This window comes from Siniperca chuatsi, linkage group LG4, assembly GCF_020085105.1.
Source record: "Siniperca chuatsi isolate FFG_IHB_CAS linkage group LG4, ASM2008510v1, whole genome shotgun sequence".
Classification (NCBI taxonomy): domain Eukaryota; kingdom Metazoa; phylum Chordata; class Actinopteri; order Centrarchiformes; family Sinipercidae; genus Siniperca; species Siniperca chuatsi.
In genome coordinates, this window is record NC_058045.1 from 2,208,367 (window position 1) to 2,229,847 (window position 21,481).

Consider the following 21,481-nt stretch of genomic DNA (forward strand, 5'->3'; position numbering starts at 1 on the left):
CCCACGATTCGTGAATCGTATCGCAATCGTATTATCTGTCAAAATAATCGCAATACGATTTTTTTTTTTACCACATCATGCAGCCCTAGTTCTTTTGGTACATATTTCATACAGACTTTGGACATACTATATTTAGATGATCCCTGAACAAAACTTATGAGTTTGTTTTTGGGTATCACTTACCGTTTGACTGTAATTGGTTACCAAACTTTTTAAAGGCGTGGCCTGATGCACTTAATGGGCCATAACTCGTCAATGCTAAATTGGATTGCAACCAAATTTGGGAATGTTGTTCTTACAGTCACATTGCCCAAGTGCATAACATTTCATACAATTCTACCCACAGGGGGCACTAAAGTAACATTAAAACAGGATATCTTTACGATTCTGCTGTCTTAATAAAATTAAACTTGGTACACAAGTTCTCCATAAACATGTGCATGACATAAAGAAGCATGACACCAATAGCTTCACCTTGCGGCCAGTTGCAAAAATACTTGGGCGACACCTCCCCCCGGGAGTGGGTTCAACACACTGAAATGTGATGTTAATAGCGCCACCATGTGGTTAGTAATGAAACACTTTTGACCTTCAACATTTAAAGTATTTACAAATTCAGAAAATTGTAAATATCTTCCTTGTATTTACTGTGAAAATGCAATATGTTTTGACAATTTACAGAACTTTGATTAAAGTACACATCAGATGCAACAGCAGCAGATGCAGCAATCAAATGCATTTTCTTCAGGAAATGCAACATTCTAGTTATTATTTGTCGTCTTATGCCGCGACTCAAATTGCCATGCGCTGGAACAAGCTAGAGTCATCTAACTTAGCCCTATAACTGAAAATGATGTGCAAATGCTTCACAAGAATAATATGACCACAACTGGCCAGATGGTGGCGCTGTAAATAATGTTCAAAAATGCCAATTTGGAAAGGCCCTCACAGTGACTCCGATTAACTTAAATTTCACACATATCCAGCTCAATGTGCTCTACAAACAAACAAAAGCCTCTTAGGTCATAAAAGTCCGAGATGATGGATTTTTTGCTCATTTGAATAATGTGGAAAACAGTTACGTGACATTTACTTTTTGGAATTTGACTATCAACACCAAATTTGGTATACAGCATTGCAGGACTGAAGTACACAATTCTGTTACAAATGAGCAAGATCAGTCGAAAAACATGGCCGCCATCAATCAAAAAATATTTGCCGTGGGTGTGACTTAGCAGACAATTGGCCATAACTCGAGTTGTCTTAGACCAATCCTCATTAAACTCAGTGAAGACATCATGGAGGCATTATGTCCTGAACGTACACATGCATACAAACAAGTGTGTGATTGGTCTCACTCCTTTAAAAAAAAAGGTACAATGTGTAAGATATGGACATAATTTTAGTTTAAAACATGTCAAAGACTTCTATATAATGTGTTGCAGAGATCTCTACTTAAGTTAGCTAGCGCTGGCCCGTCCTGTCCGAGAGGCGAAAGTGAGTCATGGTGGTGTCCAGTCTGTCCTCAGTCCAACATGAGAGGACAAATAAGTAGAACTGCCCCAAGGCTTGTCAATCACTTTGAAAGTACAGCCAGAAACAGTTCTGAAAGTTAGTAGTAGTTAGTTAAGTTGTTATAGAGCATCTTTTGTACAGCCCTGTGGGGTTACTTTTGTCTTTATTATGCAATCAAACAGAATAGGTTTGAGAGCAAACTTTCCACACTGCTATCAAAAAATAGATTTGAGGGCAAAACTGTCAACACTGCAAATCAAAAAATGTTTTATTGCAAGTAAAATAAATGTATTTAAAAATGTATTAATGGGAAAAACTTTTGTTTGCGAATTCAAAAGTTTTACTTTTGAATCTAAAAGTTTTGCTTGCTGTTGAGCTGAATCTCGTAGGTGGGACCAACGCTGAAAAAGATGTAAGACACGTCTCTACTGGCCAGTTTCGATCGCAGGGACAGCTTGGCAACATCAACTATTAGTAAACAAGCTGGTATGTTTACACATAACTTCCGTCTTAGTAATAGCAAGAATGTTATGTTATCGTAAAACAAAAGCAGTCTACATGTACCAGTACATGGTACATGTAGACTGCTTTTGTTTAACGATCTGTGATATTGTAATGCATAGAGTATGAATGTTATTGTTAAATGTTGTAGCCACTAAGGAATTATCCTTTATCCAAGTACATTTACTCAAGTAGTATTAAAACTTTTTTTTAAATTAATATTACCACCACTACATTATTTTACAATTCTCTCTCTCTCTCTCTCTCTCTCTCTCTCTCTCTCTCTCTCTCTATTTACTGCCAGGGCCCAGTTCTGACAGTACATTTCTACTATGTCCAGCTGTTGCTGTAGTCCTTGTTCAGTAGGAGACAGTAGAACAAGGTCATCAGCGTAAAACAGACACATCACCTCTCTATCTAGGAGGGAGAGGCCAGGAGCAGCACACACTGATCCAACTGTACAACAAGTTCATTTACAGTGGTGTGAAAAAAAAAGTGTTTGCCCCCTTCCTGATTTCTTATTTTTTGCACGTTTGTCACACTTAAATGTTTCAGACCATCAAACAAATTTAAATATTAGTCAAAGATAACACAAGTATAAACAAAATGCAGTTTTTAAATGAAGGTTGTTATTATTAAGGGAAAGCTAAATCCAAACCTACATTGCCATGGCAATCAAGAAATTACTTAAATAGGACCTGCCTGACAAAGTGAAGTAGACCAAAAGATCTTCAAAAGCTAGACATCATGCCGAGATCCAAAGAAATTCAGGAACAAATGAGAAAGAAAGTAATTGAGATCTATCAGTCTGGAAAAGGTTATAAAGCCATTTCTAAAGCTTTGGGATTCCAGCAAACCACAGTGAGAACCATTATCCACAAATGGCGAAAACATGGAACAGTGGTGAACCTTCCCAGGAGTGGCCAGCCAACCAAAATTACCACAAGAGCACAGCAACGACTCATCTAAGAGGTCACAAAAGACCCCACAACAACATCCAAAGAACTGCAGGCCTCACTTGCCTCAGTTGAGGTCAGTGTTCATGACTCCACCATAAGAAAGAGACTGGGCAAAAATGGCCTGCATGGCTAAGTTCCCAGATGAAAACCACTGCTGAGCAAAAAGAACATTAAGGCTCGTCTCATTTTTGCCAGAAAACATCTTGATGATCCCCAAGACTTTTGAAAAAAATACTCTGGACTGACGAGACAAAAGTTGAACTTTTTGGAAGGTGTGTGTCCCATTACATCTGGCGTAAAAGTAACACCGCATTTCAGAAAAGGAACATCATACCAACAGTAAAATATGGTGGTGGTAGTGTGATGGTCTTGGGTTGGTTTTTTTTGCCCAGTCTCTTTCTTTTGGTGGAGTCATGAACACTGACCTTAACTGAGGCAAGTGAGGCCTGCAGTTCTTTGGATGTTGTTGTGGGGTCTCTGAATGGCTGAAGAAGAACAAAATGAAGACTTTGGAGTGGCCTAGTCAAAGTTCTGACCTGAATCCTATTGAGATGCTGTGGGATGACCTTAAAAAGGAAGTTCATGCTCGAAAACCCTCCAATGTGGTTGAATTACAATTACAGTGCATGAACTGTCATCCAAAGGGTCACACACAAAATAATCAGGCTCAAAAACAGGGGCATCTGCTTTCCACCACCTGATGAGCTTCAAACAACTGGTGCTGGCTTTGAGCCTCCAGCTGGATCTGTAGCATTCACCACAGTTGCGTGCAGCATTGATGGCTGTTATATAATAATCAAGCCCCCAAGTGCAGATGCTCAGTGCTACTTTAACAGGATGTTGTTTTATTGTATTCACTTGAAAGCAATGTGTGACCACCAGTGTCAATTTCTGGACATATTTGTTGGCTACATGATTCCAGAGATCTTAAAAATAGCCCTTTGTATGTTCAACGACTGTACCCACTTAAGGCTATTGTATTCTAGGGGATGGTGGAAATCCTTAATGTCATGACCCATCACATACCACCTTACAGAGAGCCAGGAAAAAGTGTAGTTGCAGCAAGGTTCAACAGGCACCATGCAAAGGCCCGTTCTGTGATTGAATGGGCATTTGGCATTATGAAGACCAGGTGGGAATTCATATTTTTCAAGGTTCTGGAAGTGCGCCCTGCTTTTGCAGTGAAGGTCATTGCTTGTTGTGCCATTTTGCACAACTTCTGCCTCAGAGATGGACACACATTTGAGCCTGTGGAAGGGGCACTGGGGCCAGATGATGGAGGTGGTCAGTTTCAGCCAGACATGCAGTGTGGGGAACAGCTGCGTGGGCACATCACTGCTGCTCTTTCAGCACCAAACGCCAGTCCTCCAGCTCTTCATGACTATGACTATTAAGGAGACATGTTAAAGTCAAAACTTGTTCACACAAGTTTTTTGGTTCAAGTTTCATTCATGTAAATAGTTCCAACTGCTATTGCTAATAGTGTTAACAGTTATTAACAATATAGCCTTTGATCTGTCACATTGCTAAACCCACTGGAAAGTTAAGGAAATGTTGATCTGTCAGAATTTGCTTTGTAGATATTAGTTCACATCAGTCAGTGCTCATCAATTTTTGAAAAGCAATTTTATTATAATTGAAAAACAAAATTCTTTCTGGTCTTTACATTTTTTAAACTTTTTCTAATAAATTAACAGCCTCTCCGCCCTGGCCCGCTCCTCTGCCTTATCCAGCAGTTCTGGGACAGCATCACGCCATTGCCTTTTTGGTGGCCCTGGCTCCTCTGACCCTGACTCCCTTGGCTCTGGAAACCCACTCTCTGGCTCAAATGGCACTGAATAAGGGGACTCTGATTTAGAAATGGAAGGGTTCTCTCCCCAGGCTGAGGCAATGAGGTATGGACTTCTTGGCTGCTTGGGCAGGAGTCACCTCCCCAGCAAGGCCCACATCTTTCAACACAGCTCTACAAAATGTATCAGAATCAGCTTTATTAGCCAAGTATGTGTACACATACAAGGAATTTGACTCAGTTTTTTTTTTTATTGCTCTCAATGTACTTACACAGGAATAGACATAAAAGCTAAGAACAAGGACAACAAGTAATAAGTATATTGAAAAACAACAAACAAATATATAAGAATACCTTTTAAGATGTTTTTTAAGACCCTTTCCATACATTTAAGACCTCATCACCATTTCGAGTTGAATGAATTGAGTGACTAACCCAATGCAAGGCTTATTAGAAAGAGTAATATCAGTAATCTGGCATGTGATTGGCAAAGGACAAAACAAAGTAGGAAAATACACAGAGCGCAGAGCACGGCCTGTTGCTGTGGTTTGATATTAAACTACTAAAAAATATGCATTTTCCCATAATTTTAGACTATTATCAGAACAATATTTATTTATTTTTAAAAACACAGGCTGTAGTCATATTACACTCAGACATTAACAAGAAAAAAAGTTAAACAAATATGCTCATGCATTGTCCTGAAGTTATCCTTCACATTTTTGTGAGTGATTGCACTCTGCGTTATAAAGAATAATAATCACAAAATAACATTGGTTAAACAAGGTTTATAGTGAAGGGATCTGAACTTTGATTTTCTCATCCTCCCAAAGTCAGGGCGAAGCCACTAACCAGCTGTAGGGGTGGGTATCCTTAGGATTGTATCTTTATCTTATCGGCCTGGTTCTTTATCAATACCAGTTCTTTTTACCAAATAATTGGGGTTTTTAAAATTATCATATTAAAAACAAGAATAAATTCATAACAGAATTAGAATTGATTTATATTTTAAATAGAACTAAATTTTGTTTCTAGAGAACAGTAAAGTTCACAACAGCAAAGTCACTATATACACTCAATATCTCACTGGAGGCAAATCTAAAATGTCAGTAAAATAAACCTAATATTCCTTACATCAAAATAATAAGTGAACTTTAGAAAGAATGAAGAACTCAGACATCAGTCAGTATCAGTCCTTCCTCCTGTCCTCCTCCCTCTGCTGCAAGTACCGCTGGTAGAGAGAGCAGGGGCTGGTTTGGAGGGGAGCAGCTACGTTTACATGAAGTTGTCAAATTTTAAGATTTGTGTAAAACTAAAATACACAGACTACAGACAGATAGCTTTCATTTTACCTTGTTCGTAACACTTAGCTATTAGCTTATAAGCGCACTGTGGTTATAACAACAACTGCAGACAAAGCAGATGGGGAAATTGCTTTTCTACTTTTTCCGTTGTCGTCAACTCAAGTATAACGTTACCATCACTTCACCTGGTTCACTGACTCCACTGCGCCACTCTGCTCTGCTGTCAGCTGCGTGTGTAGGAGCTGAGCCCCGCCCTCGGTCAAACACGCTGAGGAGAGGACAGAGAAGCTAGTGTGACCATAAAATATTGAACGGATCTGCATCTGCACGATTCACGTGGGTCGGAAAATCAGGAATTCTGTTTTAATCCGGACAAATCACATCCCTGATACATACTGAAAACAAGCCACAAAATTTAATACCTTGGAAAATGGCATTTAAGACTTTTTAATATTTTTTAAGGGCCTTAATTGTAGCTAAATTGATTCATCAAGTTTTAATACTTTTTGATATTATAACGCTTTAGATTACAGCCTGCAACTTACAGCGCAATTACTCCGAAGTTGCGGTGAAATCTTTTGTACTAACGGTGTAAGTTACCAGTACAGTAGTGTGGCTGCCCATTCTGTTACTATTACAGGGTACCGTGTGATCAGAAAACTGAACCACAACCTGGGGGGCTGTAACTTTAATCTAAAGTGTGTGCTTATGTGACACTAAATTTGTAGCAAATCTAGTTTTAAATTAGCAGCACTGCAAATGGCAAATACTGTACAGAAGAGGGCTAGCTAATGTTAGCTAACATTCGCTAGCTGTGATTTGTGCCGTAATGGTATAATGCATACACAATTTATTACATGGCTAAACTGGTAAAACAAACTTCAACATATTATCGAAAGTTAAACGGAAAACTACTTACATTTGTACGTAAGGTTGCAGTTTTTTGCACTGCTCCGTCGGTTCTCTGTCCTCTCATATGTCTGCCATTTTTCTTTCAGCGGGATGTATTATGGTATATATCGCTTGGTTAGTGACCATAGCTTGTACGCTACTTTTCATGATGCATTCTGGGAAACTTTGAATCCACTATATAGGGTATATATAGTGGACTATATAATGAGTACTGAGTGATTTCAGACACAACCAGCAATGTAACCTAATCGCTATGTTTTTATATAGTCCCGACCTCACAGCCTGTGCGCTGTTATTGGCTGGGGGTACACCCCACTGCCCTAAGGTTGACGCCCAGAAATGTCCTAAACACAGTAAACTAAAAACAAACAAAGAAAATACAGGGAGGGGGCAGGGTCTCTGCAGATACAGACACCGCCACACACTTCTAGTCAGTCATAAGTGATGATTGAGAGGGATTATTTTTAAATCTAGACATGTCTAGACATTTATTTATTTTTCTTTAAATAGGAAAATCCTACTTATTCTGCCTTTAAGTAACATTTTGAATTCAGGACAGGAGAAAGTATGAATTCATGTTTTAAGTAATGTGTTGATTGATATGATGATAAGTTAATGTAGCTATAGTGAGCTTAATGGTCATTAGGCCAAGAGCATTTAGTTAGTGCATTTTACCCATTTGTTTACAATTGACTTTAATGTAGTTCTGCAGTAATTCAAATACAATAATACAGTAACTATACAATTGTGTGTATATTATATATATATATTTGTTTTTACATTGTTTAAGAAGACCAGTTCCAATGACAATTATCCATTTACTAAAATACTTAAAACCCCAAAACATGTCTCTTGGTATTTATTACATTTATGAATATTTACACATCTAGGCTCCTAGATATACAGGTAAGATATCTGACAAGTATAAGAGATAAAAGGGTTACTGGTGTTTACAGTTACCACTTAGCTGTCTGGAGATACACATCCATATATGTACCAAAAAAGTAGAAGTCCGCCTTTTCTTTCATCTCGGTTATCATTTCATCATCCCTCCAGACTCTTTGAACTGTTATGTCCTCCTCAGTGTCAGCAATGAAATTGCACCAGCTCAACCCAGTTACTGCCAACTGACCTTGAACCTGCCAGTAGAATTTATGATTTCTTTTCAGTTTTGCCTGGCCATTCACACATTTGACATGCCCTGCCTCAGAAATGTTACAGATGTCTGGGCATTTAACTTCTGCAAGCCCAACACTAGGAGCTGCATTAGAGTCATACTGTATACTTTTGCATGTGGGCCGGCACCAAAGTGAGGAGGTATGATGAAGCCACAAGATGAGACATTTACATTGAACCGTTTTGAGTATTGTTCCAGCACCTGAGATTCATGCTCAAGGACCCTTTTTATTGTGCTAGTTTGTCGTACACCCACGTTGTCAGTGCCTGACTAGATGACTCCCCTCGCACATGGCAAACCTACTTGCTGTTACTCTGGGCTGGCGCATTTCTTTCCATAATGGGCACTCAGACTGCTCTTGTGTGTCTTCCCCCTATCATAGCTGCAATCTCCTGTGTGACAGTTAGGATCTCCAAATGGAAGAACTGCTGGCAGTTTGGGACAAAGTGTATGGCAGTGGAAAATTTGGCACCATCCACAGGGAGTTTGGGGAATGCTGGGGCATCTGGCTGTTTGACATGACTTGTGGCCACAACAGGACACTGACAATCTTGCGGTCCAAACATGGAGTCAACCAGTGAAAGCTCAGACAAGCCATGCAACACTGCGGATATTAGCGGTTGGGGTCTGAGGCTTTTTAGTCCTTCCCCAAGGGACAACACTGATGGGTCAGGGAGGGATGCTGAAACAAATTAAGCATAAAAAAAACGTAAATGTTAAAGTACATGTATTAAATTCATTATCCTTCCATACTTCTCTTGCAAGTTCAAATTGATAACACAACAATATGATAATGAGTACACAGCCAACAGTATGACAACAAAAATAATGACCATCACCTGTGTATGCTTGATAGAGCGTAGATTTACAGTACATATGCTCCTGGTAGATGGCTTTGGTTTCTTCACCACAAAGTCCTGAATAGGCTCTGCACAGATCCCCTGAGAATGATACAAACAAGCAGCCATGATTGTAGCCATGAACGTTAACTAAGCTGGCAACAGGCTGATAAAATAATACAGCATAGCACAAATATAACATAAACGTTAGACTGTTGAACACAAACTGTCCTGTTAACTAGTAGCTACATGCACAATGGCAGCCTGGGCACGTAACATATCTATGATAAGCAAGTGACTATAGCTAACTGAGCTAAGCTAGCAGCTACAGGCTGACAAAATAATATGTACTTTTTAACCCATTACAATATTACAGATCTTTAAACAAAATCAATCTATATGCACCAGTTCAAACCTAACATTCTTGCTATTACTTAGACAGAAGTTACTGTATGTGTAAACATACCTGTGCATTGATTTTCTGTTTTCTCCGCCTCCGCCCTGTCTTCTTCATGGACTTCAAAACTCTCTCTCTTGTTTACTTACAGTAGATGTTGCCAAGCTGTCACTTCGATCAAGACTGGCCAATAGAGACGTAGGTCCTGCCCACGAGATTCAGCTCAACAGCAAGCAGAACTTTTGGATTTGCTAACAAAACTTTTGGATTTGCAAACAAACGTTTTTGATTCGCATTAATACATTTTTAATCACAAATTTATTTTACTTGCAATAAAACATTTTTTGATTTCAGTGTGGAAAGTTTGCTCTCAAACCTACTCTGTTTGATTGCATAATAAAGACACAAAAGTAACCCCATACAGCCCCCGGTTAGTGTCACAGAAACAAAGATGGCTGAAGCTCATGGCAAATAAACCACGTTTAGAAAAGAAAAGAGGCATTATATAAAGAAGCAAGGTGAAGCTCTTGACAAGTAAAGAGATGTGGTTTGATGCTGAACTCGCAACATTTCTTTTAGACTGGTAAGTAACATCTAATGTTGGCTATTTAGTGAAACGCATCTTTAGTGCAACTAATGATACAAACCGTACTGAGCTAAGCAAGCTATAACAAACTATAGGACGACGCCACACATGCAGATTATAAGATAGCAGGGTTATTTTGACCGGCTCTCAGTTTCAGCAGTTTGTTGCGTATTCTTGCCATGGTGTTAGTAGTTACTTAATTAGTTAGTTAGCAGTAGCTTTTTTTTTTTATAGTTGATGACTGTAAATTGATATTGTATGGACCCAGTAGCAGACCGACTGAAAAAACGCTGATCGGCTCACCTTATTGTAAACACTTTGCATTACTGTTAAGGCAAGATTGGAAGTTTGGAAAGTTTGCTATACATTTTTGAGGACATTGCAAAGTTCATTATGCGTGTCTAGCTGTACACAATCTCGAACAGTGTCACGTGGCCAGGAATTACACATTGTACCTTTAAAAACAGAATTAAACTAGCTGAATTGACTTTGCTCAGCTTTGGGAAGCCTGAAACCTGCCCATTGCTGCTTGTGGCTTTAATTTTGCATCAAACTACTTGCTTCCATTGACCACAAAAAGGTTTGAGCCATTAATTGTCTCTTGCCGCTATTTTGTTGTAACTGATGTCATACAATGTTGTACTATACATATAACCCAAATATATAATGTTGATTCAAATACTTCATAATTAATAGCCTGTTACAGATGAAAGTACAGGCACTGTTTGCCTACAGTTAAGAGTGTAGAATCCAGTGGTGGGTAGCAAATGTGGCTCATACAGCAGTTTTTAATTCTTAAAACTTAGAAGAGGCAATCCAAATCAACCTTCACAAACAGTGACTGATAGTGTCGTTCCCATCATGTCCTCAGTCCAGCAGACAGCAGTGTCTTACCTTTTTTCTTGATCTTGGTGGGTTTGGGTGGTTTCATGTTGCCCACCACTTTCTCAGCGTTGACCTCAGACAGAAGGCCCTCCTGCTGTTCCTCTTCGAAGTCATAGACACTGACATCCATGTCCTTATCTCCTTCAGCATAACGCAGACGACTCTTTTTACCCTGGACAAACAACATGTCATTAGACCTCGTCATCAGCTGATGACAATTTAAGATTAAACCTGTCAAGATGTTGTACAAGTCCAGTTCAATTACAGAGAAGAGTCTCACATCCCCAACAACAGAGATTGATACTACACAACTATCTTGCCTTTTTGGTCTTTTTGACAGCTCCAGATGGGGGGTGATAGTCCGGGTCTTTAGCCCAGTTTGGGTCATCATTTGGAGGCTGAATGGGCTCATCCTCCCCTTCTTCCAGCAGCTGGTTTCCCACCTCCTCATCTTCCTCCTCTTCAGGGTGGGTTTCTCCTCCCTCCTCCTCTTGCTCCACTGTCTCCACCTCCCCATTAGCACCAACCTTAACTACCTACACATCAAATACATTAATTGTTTAGTCAATTAATCGCTATAGACAAACCATTGTGTGTGGTTTTCTTCTGTAGGTGCTGAAGTGCAAAAAAAAGGAGAGAAATTATGTGCCCAATGGAATTATAAGCAATTCATTCACTTATTTGTAAAATATACAGTGGGGCCCAAAAGTCTAAGATTTTCACATAAACCTGGAAATAATCAGAAAGTTTAAGGATTCAGAAACATTTAAAAACACAAGAAGTTATGACATGTAAAATAAAGAAGAAAAATTCTTTACTATTTCTAGGTCAGCAATCAAATTTAAGTTAATTTGTGGTCAACTTAATTCTTTTGTACAAAAGGTTAGAATTCCTTGAGTTGTGTCCCTTCCATTGAAGCATGTGTTCAGATGACACTCAGGTGGATTTGATCTACTCATCAGAGGCTTGTTCAAGTAACTCAATGTGCAGTCAGTGTTCACCTGTTATAAATATGGCTGTGCCTCAAGTTTCCAGTAGATCATTGCTTTCTAGGTAGCATTGTGATAGTGGGAAACATGGCATCAGAACTAAGTGAAAGTGTCAGAAGTCAAATTGTTATTCTAAGCAAATAGGGGCTTTCTCATTGTCAAATCGTGGCTAGACTAACAGTTTCTAAGGGGGCAGTGCATGGAACTCGGAAACACTTTGTAGAAACTGGATCAGTGATATCCAAACCACAATCAAGCAGACCAAAAGTGACCACACCATCAGAAGATCAACACTTACTTAGCTAAGTTCCATGAGAGATAGAAAAGCAACTTCATCACAGATACAGAATTTGTTAAATGAAGAATGCAAGAATCCAATCAGCAAAATGACTGTCAAAAGAAGGCTGACTTGTAGGGGTCTCAGAGGACCAGTAGCAGTATCTAAATCACTTCTCAGTAGGGGAAACAAGGCCAAATGCTTAGGGTGGGCTAAGAAATACCAGCATTTCACAGTGGATGACTGGGGAAAAAAAAGTCCTATTTACTGAATCCAAGATTGAGATTTATAGCAGTAACAGAAGGGTGTATGTAAGGAGACGAACAGGAGAGACAATGATACTGCAGTGTATCAAACCAATAGTGAAACATGGTGGTGGGAATATTCAAGTCTGGGGGTGTTTGCCTATTCTGGAGTTGGACACCTGCACCGAACTGACTACACCCTGACCAAGGAGAAGTACCACTCCATTCTTCAGTGACATGCTATAGCCTCTGGTTTGCATCTTTGTGGAGGAGTCATACTGCAGCAGGATAATGACCCTAAACACACCTTAATGCTTTGCAAGAACTACTTGAAGACCAAAGGCCAAGGAGCCCAGACAGTAATGGACTTTCCTCTACAGTCACCTGACCTCAACCCCATTGAACATTTATGGGCTTTAAGAATGAGAAAGCCAAGCATTATGTGACATCACAAAACGGTCTTTGGAACATTGTCAAATCATGCTGGGATAACATGGGTCATCAGGTTTTGCACAAACTTGTGGAGTCCATGGCAGCTTGAGTGCATGCTCTCATTAAAGCACAAGGTGGATATAACAGAGACAAAGATATTCTGAAATTCATGTAAATTTTTCAAAGATTCAACTTTTCACTCAAATTGTTAAGCTGAAATAAAAAAGTTAGTATTACATTCAAAACAAATGCAACATTGAAGTATCTTGACTTGTGGTCTTAGACTTTTGGACCCCATTGTATATATTAGAGATATCCTGAGCTGAGCCTAAGGATCGTTATTGGGGCAGATGTGGGAAATAAATTTAACATTGTAACAGTTAATTAGTAGATCTTACAGAGTGCTTGTCATATGAAAAGAATGTGATTGATGTGGGAGAACGGGGAACAGATCCGGTATTATTTTTTCACCTTGAGCAGTGTATGTAGTGCTTATTAGAGTTAGTCATGCTGGGAGACTTTGTATTAGAATTATTTGACAGCTGTGCAGCTCTTTTGTTCTCTTTTTTGGAAGTTTTGTTATTGTCTTGGTTTTCACTATAAGGACGGGAAATTCCTAAGGGACAGAGACAATTCAGAAACTGCTCATTTTGATGTAAGAGTCTTTCTCTCACTGTTATGTTGATTTAGACTTTTATTAAAGAATCTAAAGTAGACAGAAAACAGAGATCATATTTTTATGGATCTGTATCAGGTAAAATAAATCGCATCAAATGCCGGTCATTTCTTTACTGTACTCTACTGTGTTCGTCCACCTCAGCCTGCTCATGTTGCAGCGCTGTTCTCCTTTACGGCAGCCTACAGTGCATTTCACTTTTATGAGTTAAAATTGGAGTGTATGAATGTGAAAAGTTATGTGCGAGTGACTAATTTTAACGTCCTGGTTTGCAAAATATACAGATTCTCTAAGCGCCGACTCGAACACTCTCTTTCTCATTAGCAAAGAGCAGTGTATAAAACACTCAGCTAGCAGCTTCAGATTTTTAGGCAGCACTGATCGTCACTTTCACTAGTTAAAATGACAAAGGTCAACAGCAGCAGGTCATTACAGATGTCACTAATCAATGTTAATTGTGTGAGTAACTTCATGACAGGCCAAAATCAACCAGGCAAAGATAATTTGTACAATTGCGAGTGGACTGAGTGTTTCTGGTTCCCACAACACCAACAGAATGATACACATTCTCTCTAACAGATCGTGTCTCGTCAACTCAATTTCAGGAGTTATATTCTCAAGCTAAACATTTTATTTCAATGTGCCAGATACATATTTAATCAATACAGCATATCGTCTAATCATAACTCGATATTTTGGGACTGGCATCAATATTTTAGAGAACACAGTGGCAGATCAAGTTACGTTTTATAGATGTATTTTAATTTCATGTTTTGTCAAGTCAGAGCAAGCGAATTACCTTCTGAAGTTGAGTTTAAGAGACTTTCGGTGTAACAATTATTGTGGTTGTATGAGGGTTTTTCCCCCCATCTCTTTTGCCCTGCAGGGATAAAATCATTTTATAGATTGATCTGACATGAGCAGAATCTTCTCAGCAAATTAAAATTCAGTGTTTTGTGGTTTATTAAACTAGCTTTATTTTTCTTTGAATATAAAAGATGATAATTGAGTTACAAATCTATCACAGTGCTGTTAGAAGGCAGAAAATTACAGAATTTTTTGACTTTAATGTAAAATTGATTCAAACTTTGGATCAAAAGTGAATGGATTTATGAAGCCAAGTGCATTTCTGCCAGGGACCTAAAAACAGCAAGTGATGCAGTTGCTAATTTTCAAATGTAGTCACGCATTAGCGTTGTACCTCTTAGTTAAAGCCAAGCCCGACGAATGAGTATGTCTGTTTGTGTACCTGAAAGCCCTCAGGCAGTGGCAAAGTGTGGCAGATGACTGGGTCTCCGTCCTTTGGCATAGCTGTCGTATCTACAAAGGTGCCTTGCTGCAGGGCCTCCACGGTAGTGGCAGAAACAGGCACCTGGACTAGCTGAAGCTCCCCCAGACCTAAAGCTGCCTGCTCCTCCATGTTTACTACCTGAGGACAGAGAGAACCAGCACACATCTCCAGGGTATCTACGGGGTATCTATTAAGACAAATTCAAGACCTGAGAGGGGATACAAACTATCTAAAATTTAACTTCTTAAAGGCTTACAGACAGATTGTGAATCCAGCTTTCCCCCCAAAAAGGATAAAAGATGAAATAACTGGAGGATGCTATGATATGAAATGGCTTCAAAGGAGCACCTACCTGTAGTGTGATGATTTGAGTCTGGTCCACTGTTGTTACAGTTGCTTGGTGAGCGGCACCCGCTACCCCTCCAACAACACCCACCGTCGCTGATGATCCCCCGACTGCAGCATCTATCACCTGCAAATCAACTTAATTTCAGTGGGCTGTTACATAGTTACAAATTTTGGTCGAAGCAACACGCTCTGGCAGGCATGTTAGGTGTGCTTAGTTCTAGCTGATTTCATTTCTAAAACTAGAGAGTGACATCAGCAGAAATGAAACATTTTTATGAGACCAAGCCTGCTTTGGCTGCCAAGACGGAGCACCTATCATGTCACATCAAACACAAAGCTCTTACAAATGAGATTACCTCAGTCTTCATCTGCAACAGGGTGGGATCCAGTGAGTCCATAACCATCATTTCAACCCCTGCTCCACCTTCCACACCAACCGCAGCTTCCATCAGCTGCTGCTGGGCCTGGGTGGCTGCTACCATTCCTTCCTCGTGACCTGAAACACAACGTTGCTGGGAATAAATCATTTGACCCCATTCTCCACAAAAACATGTCTGCTTGCAATGCAAATCTAAACTACTTTGTGCTCTATTTACATATTGACTGTGAGACCATTTCATGTCCAATTAGTAAGAACCTTGATCCAGGACGACTCCAGCGTGTCCCTCTACCACGCCCCCGGCCTCTGCAGCTTGCTGGAGGAGGTCAGCCACCATGGCATCCTGGCTGTGATCGGCCTGGATGGAGGGGAAGTCTTTGGCGGGGACCTCCACCACCCCTACACCCTCAGTTGGCCCTCCGTCCATGCTGGGTAGGAACTGAAAATATGGCGTTGGGGAAACAAACATTATCTAGCAGTGTATTACATCACCCCCTGGCTTTTTAAGCCATTGACTGGAAGAATGTTTGCTTTATGACAAGTCATACACCATGGAACAATATGTAGATTTTCCCTTCAACTCAACACGAAACAGCTAACTGATTAGGAGAGAATGAACTAACCAGTGTAAGGTTTCAGTGGTGTCTTGTGCAATATAAACCTGCGCACTTTCATCACACAGGACTGTAAACCAACGTATTAAACCCCCAACTCTCAACATGGAGCTGACCCAGACTCTTATCCACCAGACTGTGTCTGTTCTCCCCATTCTTGTTGATGCTGAGCAGAACTAAACACGGGAAATTGAGACTTTTACATTTACCAAATATTCTCACCAAAATCTTACTTTTCCCAGAAAAAAAGATTTATTTTGCATGTGTGTGCTTGTGCACCTGTGTGTTCACATACTGAAGATGGTATTGTTTGTTTAGTCTGACCAAAAGTCCAAACCCCCAAGATCAGGCATGCAAACTGGTCAGGGGTGAAAAAGCTTGCTGGTCACAAGCTAACAGAATTACGAGATTGAGCAAAATAAAGTACAAAGTATTGATTAAGTGCAAATGTACCTTTACATTGTTGACCAAGATGGCGGCGCGTGTACATCATGAGGCTCAGTGTCTCTCCAGTTTTTACTGCTTTATCCTGTATTTATGCACACACTTTATATCCTGCACTTGCTTATTGCACTTCTGGTTAGACCTAAACTGCATTTTGTTGCCTTGTACTTGTACATGTATAATGACAATAAAGTTGAATCTAAAAAGCATATGATATGCTCACATTTACAAAGAAAATTACAGCCCCACCAGGTACTCATGAAGGTACCGATGAACCAGGTGTTCATCTTACCCTGTTCTCCCCTGCAGTATAATTAACAAGAATGCATTAGAATAAACTTGAGGCAAAAGTTGAATTTAATTGCTAATGACGGCTTATAAAATATATTTAGCTACTCTTTTGACAGGTCTATCATATATCAATTTGTTCATTGAAATGTGAAGAACAACATAGGACCATTGAGCCTGCCACCTCAGGTGGTACAGATACGTGAAATTTCCAGGTCTGCCCCCCCACCGACCCCCAAGCATATATTCACATATGATTCAGTTAATCGACTAATTGTTTCAGCTCTCTTATACTTGTATAGTCTCATATATAACCACACAGGGAAAACTGGTAATAGTATATTATGAAAAACAGCGCATCAGACTATTCCGCATCATTACGGGATCGTGTAAGAATTACATTATAATTTCAACAAACACCAATCTATGACGTATCTGTAATTCTGTTTAAAACTAAATTTGTCTGTGGCAAGAAATCACTACAGCAATTAATCGTTTTAAAGATACAGGAAAACATTAAACTCTGGTGCTGAGCGTAGTTTATGCTTGCCGGGAGTGACAGTTAGAATTTATACGCCAAATACAAGGTCTGTACATGCTCAACTCACATAATACTGAATCCATTTGCTGTGAGTTGGCTGACAGAGCTTAGCTCCGCTCTATGTTCACTGCTTTGAATCTCAGTCTCAGTCACCTTTGGTTGTCTACATGGCTCGCTGTACATAGAGTATCCATTCACTACTGACTTCTGACCCACGAGTTCAGTGACAAAGGTGTGTCTGAGGGAAAGTTTGTGGCAAGTGTGGCATATTTCAAACAAAAATGTTGAAAAATTGTTGGCTCTAAAACACTACTAGTGTTACCTGGAATAGCAACGATAAATTGACTGTTTTCATGACTTCTGTAGACTGGGCTGCAGTCTGCAGGGTTGTGATACAGGTGATCTCTCTTTTGCTTTGCTGCTCCCTGAGCTTTGCTGAAACAAACGCCTGCTAACTGACTGTCCCTGTCAACCTGAGGGAGGGAAGAGGGACATGTTTCACAGCTGCACTTATACACTGAGATACAGATATAGTAACTTTAACAGCTTACACATGTCTGACAATGTTACCTGTTCTGTTCAAGACACTTGTGCTCACCTGAGGCTTCAGGCTGCTACCTGACTGTAAACCTGCGAGAGGGGAGAGGGAATACATCATCACAGTGTGATGGGCAGATACATTCACTCTACTATTAGGGTGAATGTCCCTATTAAGCCCACGTACCATATAAGCCCACTTGCACCTTCTAAAAAAAGAAACTACATCATCATTTTTGCTGTGTGATGTTTCTTCCAATGAAGCTGCTTGTTACATAAATGAGACTTTTATTGTAAGCCAATCAGATTTGTTGATATTGAGTTATCGAAGCACATGTATAAAGTGTGCCTGCTGATCCCAGAAGAAGTTGCAAAAAAACTTTAGTGATTTTGGTATCCTAAGGTAGCATTTATTTTTTGCATGTTTCTACTCTATTTCTGCTGTTTTTTATAAATAAATAAATACTCATTTGTTATCAAAAGTTAAGTGGTGAATAAGACACATATTAGAATATTACTTGGATTAGAAATAGTGTTTCTTTTTAAATCAAAATATGAGTTTTTGCATGCTAGCCACAGACCACATGCTGAATCAGTACAGTAGCTGCAAAGTGTGGTTCATTGCAATGACAAAGCATGATAAGCATGTATAGTTTACATTATTGTATGGAGTTTATATTGTTATACTGTTAAATAGACACTAAATGTTTATTTATATATTTATTTTTTAATTAACATTTCTACATGACTGGCTTAAAGGGGACACTTGCAAAAAAAAATAAATCACACTGTCTGGGGTGGATGTAAATGAGTACAGCTAATTACTTCTCTCCATGATCAATTTTTACTTTTTGTGTTATGTTAGTGCACCATATATAGATATATTTCATATAGTTGTTTTTTTAATGTTGTGTGCGTAGAATAACATTTTCTGTCTTTTAACCATAAATTCACTGATGTTTTAATTGTAAATCCTGACATTGACTTATTTACTATCCTTAGAACATTAGTATTGAACCTGCAAACTGTTATTCTTCAGTCAGTCAGTCTTCAGAACTCTTCATAAAAACATCTGCACTTTCAACCACCTGGATAGAAAAGTCTGTATTATTTTTTAAATTTGATATATATATATATATATATATATATATATATATATATATATATATAGATAATATATATATATATATATATATATATATATATATATATATATATATATATATATATATAAATTCAGAAATTAGAATAATAAATAAATAAAATATCTAAGGAATCTGTACCAAGATTGACTGTTCATGTTATGTGTTTATGTTTAAAAAATTACTATCTACCTGGATCTATCTACCAGTATCGCCCCCCAAAATTTGGTATCAGTCAGGTTATTTTGAATCTATACTCAGAGGTTCCCAAAAACGTTTTCCCAGTCTTTGGATAAGATAAGAATTTCTAAAGCAGAAGTTTTTTCACAGGTTTACAAATGGTGATAGATAACCACATATCTTGAAACGCTTTCTGGACATTTCACAAGCTCAGTATCTTATTGGCTCTTTTTTGAGTCCACAGAAAAATTCACTGGTGATTTTTGTCCATTCTGAATTGCAACACAGTCACCCTAGTCCAAGAATTGGTCTGCGTCTAGATATGAAGACTGCGTAGATCACTGAGTAAAACTATTTGAATATTTAGGCAAACAGTGATTGGGCCCTTTGACATCTTGAATTAACAACTTGGTAAATGTAAACTGTGTATATCATTACTGACAAGGAGTGTAATATCTGCATGGTCATGTCTGTGACAATACCTAACATCTGTTTGTTTGCAGGTTTCCATGTCCACTTTATATTGCTAAATGGGTGGAAACTGGGGAGGCTCTACTATAGGCCTTCATAGATCATTTGACTTATGGTATAGCAAATTGACCACAACAAGGCAATAGTACTAAGCGCCCAGTCGGGCAGCTGTCGCCTCCTTGCACATAATTTATATAGCGGTATTTTTGTAGCTCTCCAAGCCGAATCGTAGAGGGAGCTCTCTGCTATAATATATATCTGTGGCTATGATGCTCTAGGTGGGCTTAGAATAAGAGACAAGCGGGCGACGGGTGCAACAACTGCCAATTCTGATCACGGCGCGATGGTAGAGAAACAGAAGACAAATGCAATACTCGACAATGGAAGATGGCTAATTTTGGGGGAACACAAATCGTTTATTTGGTCTTAGTGAGTCAGTGGCCGCTGTGATCACCGGGGATCGTTTTGCTGTGAATGCCTCGTCATTCTCTTTTCCGCGCTGGCCTTAACGTTACAGTTTTCTTGTGTATACTTCGCCACCAGGAAAGCTAACTGAACTGACTTTGATTTCAGTAATAGTTGATGCGAGAACACGTTACCAATTCAGTTAAAGTAAATACTAAAACGAACGTTTGCTCTGGTTATTTGGGGGACTCCGGCGCTTTCGACACTTCCTGACGTAACTTACTAAGGGCATTGGGTGGGGAAGGGCCTTGACTCTGAACTAAACTAGCTAACGATAGCTGCTACACTGTTTTTTCTTCAAATGAAGGTCTAGTTTAACGTTAACAAGCTAAAACACAAATTAACATCAGCTGGACAAAATGCGACTCGGTTATTTGTTTGCAATCTCGTAGTAATGTTATCGTATATGTAGAAATGTTTGTGTTAAGACTTGGCGTAGATTAATGCAAATAAGCTAACGTTAGCTATGGGCGATAACTTAAACCCGCCAGTTTCCATGTCGTCAAGGCTGTAAATACGGGAAACAAAGAAGCGAGAAAATGGACGCCTCGGCCTAAATTCTCCAACCAAATCGTCGAAGTATTCGTAACTTATCCTCGACGATATTTTCACAGATACGTGTAAAATACAATGGGTTGTGTATACATTTATTAGAACTTCGGTTATTTAAACGTATTTTGACGGGTTTTTCAATAACGATAGAGGGAGACAAACACTCTCCGACGAGCTGCCCGGACCCAGAGCCCCATCGTGACACCTAGAGGCCGATTAAAGATCCTGCAAACTCCCCCCTTATCAGAAAAGTAGTGATACTTTACCTCTTTTTAGTGTGTTTCTCTTCCCGTTTAACTCGGCCGAAAGCAGAGAGTATGTGCTGCAAAGTTTAACAGGCTAGTAAGAAATGCAGGCTTCTTCGCAGTTTGTTTTAATCCCTCTCCCGCTTTAGCAGAGTAGCCTCTGCCACAAAATGGCAGTTGAGAGCTCAGTGCGCCTGTGCGGCCGCTGGGGGGTGGTGTCGAAGCTGCTGCAGACACCCTGATTGGCCAGGAGGGGCGCCCCGATACAGTCTATGGTTGGAATACACTGAAGTCCATACATCACAATGTTAGGAATAGAGCTGCTTTCATGACCCTCGGAGATATGAGCTTTACTATCAGAAAATAACCTCGACATGTCGAAGTCTATATTGAAAGAAACCATAAATAAAAGAGAAATGATGTTCATTTCAAATTTAAACAAACAAAATATTTATTTTACATCATGTGAGTGCATCTGTTTAATGCCATGACAACTTAGTA

At 39.3% G+C, this 21,481-nt stretch overlaps 1 protein-coding gene across 7 annotated transcripts in view; it reads right to left on the bottom strand.

Moving 5' to 3' along the window:
* The window catches only part of ctcf (CCCTC-binding factor (zinc finger protein)), a 39,735-nt gene extending 18,518 nt beyond the window's left edge, over positions 1–21,217 (bottom strand). Inside the window, exons 1-9 of one of the 7 annotated variants that reach the window (XM_044193212.1) lie at positions 21,002–21,213; positions 17,987–18,018; positions 17,711–17,861; positions 15,760–15,940; positions 15,479–15,618; positions 15,127–15,246; positions 14,733–14,912; positions 11,185–11,400; positions 10,874–11,036 (exon numbers count right to left, since the gene is read on the bottom strand). In XM_044193212.1, coding sequence (XP_044049147.1) covers positions 10,874–11,036; positions 11,185–11,400; positions 14,733–14,912; positions 15,127–15,246; positions 15,479–15,618; positions 15,760–15,940; positions 17,711–17,743 — 1,033 coding nt within the window. In that variant the 5' untranslated portion in view covers positions 17,744–17,861; positions 17,987–18,018; positions 21,002–21,213. Of the gene's footprint in view, positions 1–10,873; positions 11,037–11,184; positions 11,401–14,732; positions 14,913–15,126; positions 15,247–15,478; positions 15,619–15,759; positions 15,941–16,568; positions 17,678–17,710; positions 17,862–17,958; positions 18,019–21,001 lie in introns of those variants that run through there. The other 6 variants (XM_044193213.1, XM_044193219.1, XM_044193215.1 and 3 more) reach the window with 6 other exon arrangements.
* Between the last annotated feature and the right edge of the window lie 264 nt (positions 21,218–21,481).